Source organism: Xiphophorus maculatus, chromosome 5 (genome assembly GCF_002775205.1).
Source record: "Xiphophorus maculatus strain JP 163 A chromosome 5, X_maculatus-5.0-male, whole genome shotgun sequence".
Lineage (NCBI taxonomy): Eukaryota > Metazoa > Chordata > Actinopteri > Cyprinodontiformes > Poeciliidae > Xiphophorus > Xiphophorus maculatus.
In genome coordinates this window covers 3,903,185-3,915,829 of record NC_036447.1, presented here as the reverse complement: position 1 = coordinate 3,915,829, position 12,645 = coordinate 3,903,185, and the positions used below count along the sequence as shown (strand labels likewise).

The following is a 12,645-nucleotide window of genomic DNA, read 5'->3' as shown; positions in this document are numbered from 1 at the left end:
GATTATTGCTCACTTAAAAAAAAAAATAAAAAAAAAGGATATTGAGAATATCAGACCTTGATTACAGGAGTCTGACTTTAATCTCAGAATCAGAATTGTGGAAATTGTTTATGCATCATCAAGAATTGCCATTTGTGAGCTCAAAAAGTTGAGAATTTTCAACTTTTAAAACACTGAACATTTCTGAAAGAGTTTCGACTTCATCAGCTCAGTTTTTTCTAAAAAAATATGTGTAATTTATTTAAAGATTTCTGAGTTTATTTCTTTCAGACATTCAACCTTTCAAGCTCTGAAAATTTCAAGTTTTGTCAAGAAAACCTCAGCAATTATTCTCAAAATTCCTGAGTTTTTTCTTGCAATTTTTTTTACTTTTGGAGCTCAGATATTTCCTTGTTTTTCTAGACCTTTTCTGAGATTAATCTCACAGTTTTTGAGCTTTTTGGCAGAAATTTACTTATTTTTTTGTATCTGCAATGGCACTAACGTACTGTTGTAATACTGCCTATTTGCAGTTCTGTGTTCATGGATTTTTTGTTCTGTGGAATATATTTCCAAAACATGTGCATATTCACAGAATCTTTTGTAAAGTAAATCTAAAATTTTCAAAAGAAGACGCAGCTTGGGAACTTAACACTCTATTGACTGCTGCTTGTAAAGTAACTAATCCAGGAGTGCCATTCATTTTGATTGTTGTTTAATGGCTTCACCTCCAAAAACGGAGATAAGGAAGACTACAGATGCTAGCTTCTGCAGTAGTGTTGAGACAGCTTCTACTTGGGGTATGAATGCATGGTATATTTGGTGTTTGAACCATCGCAATATCCAGATAAAAGCATATTTAGAGGGATTCTCAAGTATATTCCCTGATTTTAGGGTGAATACCAGGGGTTATATAAGCTTAGCTTATTTACCAATTACAGCTCCCCACAGGCTCAAGCTAACAGAGGAAACTGTAGTCTGGATTGAAAGGACAACAGACTGTGTATTCTGTCTTTGTGGCTGCTCAGGATGAAGGGACTCAGACTTTGTGTTTCATCCATCATCGGATCATTAGCGACTGCTGTCATCAAGAGCTTTCCCCAGGATGAGGAGTTGATCCTGGGCGTCTGAGCCTGGCTTCCAACCAGCATCTCTGTCTGTTTACCTTAGACTCCCATTAAATGCATGTCATGTCTTTCAAGTCTGAATTAAAAGGAAAGCTAATGGCTGCATTAATGTTGCACTTTAGCCCAACAACAGGCGCAGTTAGGAACTAGCCCACATAAACGATTGTACTTTATTTATCACTCAGTTCCAGATAAATAAGTTGCCGGCTGAGTCCACAGGTGCTTGTTTTCTGCTTCTTCTTTTTAAAGGAAGAAATGTAAGATAAACTCTGGAGAGCATTGGTTTGTTTCTGTAGTTACACCATTTGGTATGTGTCCCATGTGTATTTTTGGACAAGTAAGGAGGCCAGGATTTATTTAGAGGATGCAATGAAAAGTGTGATACAGAATGCCTGAATGCAAACGGCATCTCTGCTATTTGGCCCACACATCAAGGAAGGTTGCCCTAAAACCATCTCTATCCTCAATCAATTAAGGGTTTATTCCTCATTTGCAATCTGAATTCTTCAGACATTCTGAGGAGTGTTTTTAAATTAAAATTGTCCATTGACAAGAGTTCCAGCCAGCAAACATATGAGAATGTGACACACCTTTTTTTTTATTTGTAGGGTTGGTCAATTATTTAAAACATTTACTTAGTGTTCAGTATAATGAAGAAATGGTAAATGCTGGAGACTAAAGGATTAAAATTAGGATCAACTGGGAGGACAATCTGACAAAGGTCCCTCTGTATTTTTATCTTATCACAACCTTGCGCCAAGAGTACAGATCCTCATGTTCTCACTGGAATGACGGCTTCTTTCCAATTATTTATATAAGCTCTGTTATTTTTTTTGATCCTTTGTCTATTTTAGAAATGTAGTTTATTTCTAGATTTATAGTTTTCATCTATACCACAGAAACTATTTCCAAGGCAGAATACATATTTACAAAAAGTAAATACATTTGGCCCTATAAGAAATTTCAGTTGATTTTTTTTCCAAGTCAGAAATTGAGCACATGTGATTTTTGCCATAATACATACACATCTTTTTTGTTGTTTTTTATGTTCCTACTTTAATTAATCAAGGTGAAATGTATCATGTCATTAGAAGGCACTACAGCCTTGTGCATGAAATGTCCTGTACATCCGATTTTAACATTAAATCTACATGTAGACATCATTTAGAGATAAGTCAGCAGTAAGTCTATTTGTAGTCCTGATTTGGAGTAACATATTTTGTCTAGGCTTAGACTAAGTAAAACTGCCTCATTTAAGTTGTCTAACTTTACCTTTTTGATTTAAAAAAAATCATTAGGATTACAAAGAGAGTTACAGGCTGACTAGTTATGAGATTGCTAAGTCATAATGATCAGATTTAAGTTTGTTTTTTCATCAGAGTGGCACAAATGGACTTCATATTTTTCTAATTTTCTAAATAGGCATTCACACCTCTTGGAGGTTACGTCTGATCGTCATGATACATAACACCTGGTTAATTATTTGCAAGTGATTATCAACAAATTATGTTTTCCACCTCAACAAAACACATTACATGCAAGTACATTTTGTGTTTACTTAGGTTTCCAAAATAAACCCTCAAGAAAACAAAAAATGAATTATTTCCAATGTATAGGAAATAGTTTGATTAGATTATGAAACATAGGAAACATTTGTCAAGTATAATTTTTTTCTAAATTTCAAATTATATTTTGATTGTTGATTTTACACAGAATCAACAACCATACTCTACAGATGCCAATAAAGTTGGTTTATTTGTTTCTTTTATTCTCCCATTGCAATTTTAATGAAGGAAGAGAAGCGGGGTAAATGTTGGTTGGAGCAGCTCTTTTTCAGACTTGTCCAATGGTCTTTCTTAAATTAGCCATGGGGGCTGGAGGCTCCCTCCCTGTGCTGACAGAAGGAGGAGTCTGTGCCTGTCACTGTCTACGGTTTCATTCTTACCTGCACAACTCTGCAGCCTTCACCACACTCGTGTCTCTGTGTGGCCTCACAGACACACAGGGACTGATTCAAAGGCACAAACCAGCAGGAAGACATCTCCATTTTCATTATTTTTCATTACTATTTCATCCAGAGGCGGAATCTGTGATATAGATAATCTCCAGGACAACTATCACAGGACATGGCTGGTTGTCTGCAAAGTTCCCAACTTTGCAAAAAGTGGGCATTTCTTAGATGCCTGCTCTTGACTCTGTGTCTCAGTTCATGTCTTATTTCAGTATTTTCTGAGCCCTTTGATCCCAGTCACCTCTATTACCACAAGTCTGGACCTAATGAAGACGACATCATCATTGCTAATAATGGGATCAGGGTGCCTTTCGGGAGATCAGTGTTTTTGGACCCTGGGAAAGACCTGATTACAGAAGTGCAGCCCGGCGACCGCTGCCAAATAACAGTTTTGGACAATGACCCGCTGACTCAGAAACCTGGGATGCTGACCCCCAAAAGGTTTCCCTGTTCATTTGGAGCCAACGAAGTGAAATACACTCACTTTGGATCTCGGAGCCCCAGCAAGGACCGTGTAAAGATGCAGCTTCGCTATGATTCCCACACAGATACGGTTATCGTCCCATTCATGTTAGAAGTGGAGGTGGTTTTCCAGCAGCTCGAGATCCTCCTCAGGAATATGCCTCTTAATGTGGAGAAACTCAATGGGGACAGCAGCCTGATTGACAAAAAGGCTCTGGAGTTTTCCTTTGAGGATGGGGTCACGCAGTGTAAGATCACCACGCTGGTTGGCGCCGGAGGCCTCCCCAGGTATGGCACGCTTTTGAATAGTCCCCCCAATGGCCAACTGGTTGATTGTGATGAGTTTGTAAATCTGGGTATTCACTACAAACACACTGCTAAAACCAAATCACCGAACAGAGACTATATTCCAATGATGGTAGAGCTGCAGGATATTGAGGGCAACACAATAATGCAGGAGCACTTCCAAACAATGGTCAGAATCAGAGAAGGTGCAGAAAACACTGCTCCTAAACCCAGCTTTGTAGCAATGATGATGATGGAGGTTGATCAGTTTGTGATGACAGCTATTACAAGCGACATGCTAGCAGCTGAAGATGTTGAATCTGATCCAGACAATTTGATTTTCAATATTACTTCACCTCTGAGCCCTCAGCAGGGTTACATAATCAGCACAGATGATCAGAATCTCCCCATTACTTCCTTCAACCAGAGGGACATCAGAAATTTGAAAATAGCATACAAGCCTCCCTCAGAGGACTCAGATGAAGAGAGGATTTTCCAATTAGAGTTTGAAATTATAGATACTGATGGCGCAGTGTCTGACCCATTTGCTTTTATGATAGTGGTGAAACCTATGAACACCTTAGCTCCGGTTGCAACCAAAAATACAGGTCAGCTACTGTTTGAAGGCCAATCCCGAGCTCTTTCCAGCTCCCAGAATTTGGAAATCAGTGATGAGGATAACCTGGAAGATGTAAGGATTACCGTTGTTGATGGTCTGAAACACGGAGACCTGACTGTGCTCGGCTTGCGCAGGAAATTTTTTACACCGTCTGATCTGGACGCTGGCATTGTTGTGTACCAGCATGACGGCAGCGACACCTACAGTGATAACATTATTTTGAGAATGACAGATGGAAGGAACGAAGTGGAATTTTTGTTTCCCATCACTATTGTTCCTACTGATGACGAGCCCCCAATAATCAACGCCAACACTGGTCTGGTGCTGTTTAAGAAAGAAATGATGCAGATCTCTCCCTTCATCCTGAGTGCCACAGATATAGACTCAGAAGACTCATTTATAAGGTTCATTCTGGAAGCACCGTACTCCACTGTGGGGGAGCTCTTACTCAGGCAAGTTGAGCCACCCGCTGAGCCCTCTCAGTGGAAGTTCAGTGAGACAGATGAGATGTTTGAGCAGGTGGTAACTGAGTGGTCTCAGAAGGATATTCTTGATGGAAAGCTGTTCTATCGACATGTCGGACCTCACAGCACCACCACAGTGACGGATTTGTTTGTGTTTCGTGTCCAGGATGACAACAACCCCCCTAATCAGTCAGGTGAGCACACGTTCACCATTAAAATCCTCCCTGTCGATGACCTTCCCCCAGTGCTGTTCCCAGGCACCACGCTTCATATGACTGTCCAGGAATATGAGCTCACTTTCTTCAGGAAGAAATTCTTGTGTTATACTGATCTAGATTCAGACGACAGAGACCTGAAGTACACAATCACTAAAGTACCAACCAATACCGATGAGAACAATCTAGCCCCCTTGGGTAAGATTGTACTGACTGACAGCCCTGAAACTGTAATTACAGAGTTTACACAAGCCCAGGTTAATCACCACAAAGTAGCTTACAAGCCTCCAGACCAGGAACTGGGCATCACTCCAAAAGTCGCTCAGTTCACATTCATTGTGGAGGACACAGCTGGTAACTCAGCAGATGGCTTATTCACAATTTTCCTCCAGCCAGTTGACAACAAACCCCCAGAAATTATCAACACAGGATTTACTGTCAAGGAAACAAGTACTTTTATAATTAGCAGCAAGGAGTTGTACGCCACTGACACAGATACAGATGATGAAAATATCATCTTCACTTTGACCCAAGCTCCTAAATACGGACAGCTGCAATATTTAGGCATTTACATGTCAAATGGTGAAACGTTCAATCTCGAAGATATTGCAAACGGCCTCTTGACTTATCTCCATGGTGGAGAGGAATCTCTCAGTGATATAATCAAACTTTCTGTGAGTGATGGTTTCCATGAGGTCCCCATTACTGTGAGGGTAACTATAGAGCCAGTTGACGACGAGACCCCGACTATCATGCTCCCAGCTGGCGTGTTGGGGGCCGCCATCGATGTGTTGGAGAACGGAGCAACAGAGATCACCAGTAACGTCATTCAAGGACGTGATAAAGACACGGATGACCTCATGCTGGCTTTCATTGTTGAGGAACCTCCAAGGCTGGGCGAAATTCTAGTTAACGGCGCTCCAGCTGAGAGGTTCACCCAGGAGGACATCATCAACGGAGTGGTGGTGTATGCTCACACTTCTGGTGAAATCGGTCCAGTCAAAGTACATGATTCCTTCAACCTAACTCTTTCTGATATGTCTGATCAGTGGGTTGTAGGTGGCAACAAAGTCCAGGGTGTGACTGTTCATGTGACCATCCTTCCTGTTGATAGCATTCCACCTGTTGTCAGTGTTGGGGGACAATTTGTTGTGATGGAAGGAGAGAAGAATGTCATTACGATAAGTCATATTCAAGCTGAGGATGTTGACACCAACAATGATGACATCCTATGCACCATTATTGTCCAACCAACATCTGGTTATGTAGAAAACATCTCCCCAGCCACAGGATCTGAGAAATCAAGAGCTGGTACTGCCATCACTGCCTTTACCATTAAAGATATTTCGCTTGGTCACATCTACTACGTCCAAAGCATCCACAAAGGAGTTGAACCTGTGGAGGATCAGTTCACATTCCGCTGCTCCGATGGCATCAACTTCTCTGAACGCCACTTCCTCAACATTGTCATCATTCCGGCCAATGATGAGAAACCAGAGATCTTCACACGTGAGTTTCTGGTAATGGAAGGCATGCACTTAGTGATTGACACTCCGGTTTTGAACGCAGCTGATGCTGACATCCCAGAGGACGAGCTGTTTTTTGAGATCATCAAAAGCCCCAAGCATGGGGCGATAATCCAACAGCTAAGCACAGGCACTGTCCCTGTAGAAAGGTTCAGCTTAGAACAGATCAAAGAAGCAGCCAACATTGTCTATGAACATGATGACTCTGAGACCAAAGAGGACAGTTTTGACATCAGGCTTTCCGACGGAAAACATGCAGTAGAGAAAACAGTTCTCATCATTGTTATTCCTGTTGATGATGAGACACCAAGAATGGCTATAAATGATGGCCTTGATGTTGAGATTGGGGAGACAAAGGTAATCAGTAACAGGGCTTTAAAAGCAACAGACCTCGACTCTGAAGATAGAGAACTAACATATGTTCTGCGATATGGTCCTGGGCAAGGCTACCTTCAGCGTATAAACAAATTTGGTAATGTTTTGGGAAACATAACCCTGGGGATGAACTTCACACAGGATGAAATAGACAAGCAACGAATTCTGTATGTACACACAGGCCAGGAGGGCATTCGAGACTTGCTGAAATTTGACGTCACAGATGGCATCAATCCTCTTATTGATCGCTACTTTTACATCAACATTGGCAGCATTGACATGGTTTTCCCAGATGTAATCAACAAAGGTGTGACACTCAAAGAAGGGGGAAAAGTAACACTCACCACTGACCTCCTTAGCACATCTGACATCAACAGTCCTGATGAGTATCTCAGCTTTAGCATCACAAGAGCACCCAGCCGGGGGCATTTAGAGTGCACTGACCTCCCAGGTGTTCCCATTTCCACCTTCACCCAACTGCAGCTGGCTGGCAACAAGATCTACTACATCCACACCTCAGACGATGAGGTCAAAATGGATAGCTTTGAGTTTGAGGTGACAGATGGTTACAATCCCGTCTTCCGAACCTTCAGAGTGTCCATCACTGATGTAGATAACAAAAAACCTGTCATCACTGTGCACAAGCTGGTTGTGGAGGAGGGAGAAACCAAACTCATTACACCATTTGAGCTGACGGCTGAGGATCGGGACACGCCTGACAACCTGCTCCGCTTCACAGTCACGCAGGTGCCCGTGCACGGCCAGCTGCTCTTCAACAACAGCCGGCCAATTACATCCTTCACCAAGCAGAACCTGAATGAGAACCTTATCAGCTACAAACATGATGGTACAGAGACCAACGAGGACAGCTTTTCCTTCATAGTCACGGACGGCACTCACACAGACTTTTACGTTTTTCCTGATACGGTGTACGCGACTCGCAAGCCTCAAATGATGACCATCCACATCAACACGGTGGATAATGGTGTGCCCCAGATTGTGGTCAACAAAGCTGCTGCTTCATTGAGAGTCCTCCAAACGGGACACCTGGGCTTCGTTTTTACCAGCAAGGTCCTTAGATCAGAGGACAGAGACAGCCCCCAGAAGGTCCTGAAGTACAGCGTGTCTGAGGAGCCGCTGCATGGCTTCATCATGAACGTGGAGCTGGGCAATCATAGCATCAACACCTTCACACAAGGTAAGCAAGCAGCACACCGTGAAATTATTTCACACTGATGTTCAATAACATCAGTGTCTGCATGTTTCCTGCACATGTCAGGTGTTTCCCTGGTTCAACACATCCAAGCAAAACAAAAGAGTTATTACTAAGCCTCTAAATGATGTGATGAGAAGGTTATTTAGTCATTTGAATCAGTGTTGGAGCAGGGAGAAGCTGAAAACATGGAAAAACATTGACCCTAAAGACTGGAAGATAATTTGCAAAATGTTGCATTTAATGTCCATAACTAACTTTTATTATTAACCATTGTGTCACTTAAATACTACATTCTTTAAAAACACACTTCTGAATTATCAAATACATTTCTCTGTAGATTTTCTGAAATCCACATAAAACAGCATCAATTATGAAAAAACTGGTTAAATGGGGAGCAACTCTTCTGTAGAAAAAACTGATACAAATGTTAAACTAAGACTTTAGTTTAGGAGAGATGAACAAGAAGCTAAAATTATGTTCACATAGAACGTGTTTCATATATTTAATCAGTGTGAAAAGTGTGGAACAAATTTGGTTTAAAAATTCTGATTTGGAAAAATAAAAATATTCTTGAAGTACAATTGCTTTTCTGTACGCTTTTCCTTGGAAAATGATCAAAGCTAATTCCATACTCAATTTTCTTTAAGATTGTCTTTTTTTGTTCTAGCTTTTCTTTCTTTTATTGAATTTTTTATTGATTTTATCATATTTATTACTTTTATTTATTAATGGCTTATGGCTAGTTCACATACAGAATGATTAAACAGTGAGATAATGTGATGTCATACAGACATACGTTTTTCAGTTTTCATTACCAAATCAGTAACTAAAAGTTTGCAAAAGGAATGTTGTCATTTCATCTATATTTTTGTTCCTCTCTGTTCATCATAACAGCTGAAATCAACGACATGAAGATCTGTTATGTGCTGTTGGATGGTAGCAACGCCACAAGTGATATCTTCTATTTCACAGTCGAGGACAATGGTAAGAATCCCAAATCCTTTTACCTAAGAGCTGCTAAAAATATACAAGTTCTTCTCTCTGTCAGTCACAACTGCTTGCATCACAAAGACTTAGAGCAGCTGGCCATGACCGACACCAGGGACACGGTGCCGCCTCTGTTAGCAGCAGTGGAGAGGGTTGCAGGTTCAAAGGACAGGGGTCAGAGGAGACCTAAAGCTAGCTCTTATTGTGGGTTTGTAAAAGTGAAGGACTCTAATTTGCTTCAATGTCCATGAACAAAAAGCTTGTTTCCTCAGGGAGCTTCTCAAAGCTTTTAAATGTCACGTTTAAAATGCCTGCAAAACATTTACACCCAGAGTTCAGCAGTTCATTTTAAGAAGGAGAGCTTTTTTGTTTTGGTTGTGTACATGAAACAAGGGTAACAATAAAAATAAATGGTATCGCAAACTAATAAAGTAAATCTCTAAGACAGGTGCAACAATTGAAGGTGATTTCTTCCAAACATTTTACACCACAAAACCCTCATAAATGCATAAAGAGAGACAGAGGTAACAGTGCGTTTCTGGAAGAAGATGTACAGTTTAAAAATCTATTTTTCCTCACATTGTGAATTGGTTGGTACTTATGGATAATGTTTAATGTTGGGGAACCATTAAGCATGACCGTTGAATAGCCATCAATCAGATAGATAGATACTCATGGTTCTAGAATATAATTTTTGGAGCTTCACACAGCAGAGTTGCTATTTTACTGTCTGCATAAAATAATAAACGCCAAATAACATGTCCAAATTGGGGACAAATTGTTTACAGAAAACTGACCAGGAGCTATTCAAAGCATTTTATTTGTTACTTTATGCTTATGTTCAATGTCAATGTCAAATTTATTTATATAGAACTTTAAAACAGGCATAAAACTGCACCAAAGTGCTGTACAAGAATGACAATAACACAAATGAATAAAAACAGAGTATCAAAACACTAGTTTAATTAAATGCTAAGGAATAAAAATGAGTTTTAAGAAGGGACATGCCAACATGCATGTGACTGCATTTTTTGTTCACAGTTAAGTATTTTTGATCAAATCCGTAAATAATTCCTCTCAAAAATGCTTAAATATTTACAATTTAACATGATTGTGAGACGTTCTTCCTTTTAAACCATTTGTGTTGGTTATGATTCTGACAGTGGACTCATTAAACAACAACAACAAAAAAATTAGTGGCAGGTTACCGTACACAAATACTAAAAATCCAACCATAAAACAAGTATTTTACTAATAAAACTCATGAACCAACAATGACACCTAAACATCCTGTGGGGATTAAGCTGGAAGATTACTCCTGAGAAGTGTTACAAAGTCTCTGTTGGTGGATGTGGCTGCATCCTGGACATGCAGCAACATGCCGCTGCAGTGCCTGCTAATGGTCAGACATCTCATGATTAATCTAACCAGGTGAGCTGTTTGTGTTTGAGGGTAAAACTTGAGGTCAGAAGAGATTTGCACCTGAGATAATCCACCCAGTTTGGACAAACAAACTTTTCATCCAACATATTTAAACTGTGAAGTCACTCAACCACATAATACAGCTTACACTTAATATGTCATATAAATGACATCCATCATCTCCTTTTAAAGTTGAATGTTCTTTCTTAAGCAGAGCATACAACTTTAACTAAATAATCTAAAGCTTTATATTAAAAAGCTACTTGTTTATTATTATTTCTAAAATATTTGTTATAGTTATAAACAACAATGGCTGTAAATGCTACTTGGGTTGAACACCTACATGCTTCTAGAAGCTCTGCACTAATTTCACCCATTTCACAGTTTAATTAAGTAATAAATACAACGTCTATAATCAAAGGGAATTATAGAACATGCAAATTATAATGTCAAACCTAAATTGGTGGTTGAGAGTTGTAGTTTTTCAAGGGCAGATATAATTTTAATTGGCGTTAGCACTGTGTTGTTGTAGTTCATTAGCATTAATGGAACTAAAGTTTATGATTAGCGCAACTAACTTTTAGGTTAGCAGTGTCTACCACTAATTTACTAGCTTAGTTTGTCTATGCTTTGTGCATTCAACATGTTTCTCTTTACTGTTTGAGAAGTTTCTACACGTTGCTCTAGGTGACCTGTGATGACTCCGTCCTCACAAATCAAATTTGCTTCAAAAGTTGCAAGGAGACAGTTAGTGACTACCGGTACCTTTCGTCTGAATTATTTCTCTTTTCTTCTCGTATGGCAATCATAGCTGAAACAGGGCGTTACAGAACTGCTGATGTATTGCTTAGTATTTTGAGTAAATGAAGGGTTCTTGTAAAGCAGCTAGAATGCTAATCTTCACACAAACTGTAGTTCATGTTTGGTTGCACTCGCTGTCTGCTGGGAAGGCAGTAACTTCCCTGAAAGATGACCAGGTCAGAATCTCCCTTCAGGCTTTCAAACAGTGGGATTCTCAAGCAATAAATACCTCTGCTTACAAGGGGATACACAACTTGTTAATGTCCGTGTCCAGCAGACATAGTTCTAACACGACATGGAGAAATAAAAATGTTCACCACAGATGAAGGAAATATGGTAAAATATTACACTGTTGTACAAGTTAAATTAACAGTTTAAGAAATAACAAAAGAAAAAGCATTCAAGGCGTGTATGTGTTACCAAAAATGTTATCATATTTAGTAAATAATAGTGTTATTAAAAAGTTAATCAAGTTCAGGTAATTCCCTAAGTGAACACATTACATAGATTAATTACACAGGCTCATATTTTCAAGCGTTTTACGATGATTTTCCGAAGTAGTGCTACTCTCGCTTGAGGACATTTTTGTATTCAAGAAAGAGACAGTGGAATCAGTACTTTTTTTAAAATCGATGTTAAGGAATTATTGACTTAAAACAAGCTCCAATATCTTGCTGAAATGTTACTTGTAAGTTAGTTTTGTACTAAAATATTTGAAGTAGAAACTAGACCAAAAATACTTGGCAAGACTGTATTTTTGCAGTGCACTTAGACTGGCAGGTTTCTGATCACCAGGCAATTTTTCTGTGAAACTCTAAAAGAAATTGAGGATAATCAAAGCCTTTGCCATAAATTTTACACCATTTTAATCGTTAAAATAGCCTTTTTTTTATTAGTAACATTTGGTTTGAAGAAACAGGGGACTCTGGAGTGTTGAGTGTTACATAATCACGGAGTGGCAGACAAGAGAATGCACTTCCTGCAAGGCTCCAGACTCCAGAACCACAGACAGAGAACGGGTTTGAAGTGAAGTGACATCCCAAGCAGACAGGTGTGTACGTGAGAAGTGGGATCCCCTTTCAAAGTCTGTGGTCACTCTGCTCTTAGCCCCCCAGAAATCCAACCCAATCTCACAAAGCCTGATAACCCCGTCTGC

At 39.7% G+C, this 12,645-nt stretch overlaps 1 protein-coding gene across 1 annotated transcript in view; it reads left to right on the top strand.

The window, feature by feature from the left end:
* Positions 1-3,074: 3,074 nt before the first annotated feature.
* The window catches only part of frem3 (FRAS1 related extracellular matrix 3), a 36,748-nt gene continuing 27,177 nt past the window's right edge, over positions 3,075-12,645 (top strand). Inside the window, exons 1-2 of the mRNA XM_023334410.1 lie at positions 3,075-8,261; positions 9,174-9,263. Of these exons, the coding sequence (XP_023190178.1) occupies positions 3,233-8,261; positions 9,174-9,263 (5,119 nt within the window). The 5' untranslated portion in view covers positions 3,075-3,232. The remainder of the gene's footprint in view (positions 8,262-9,173; positions 9,264-12,645) is intronic.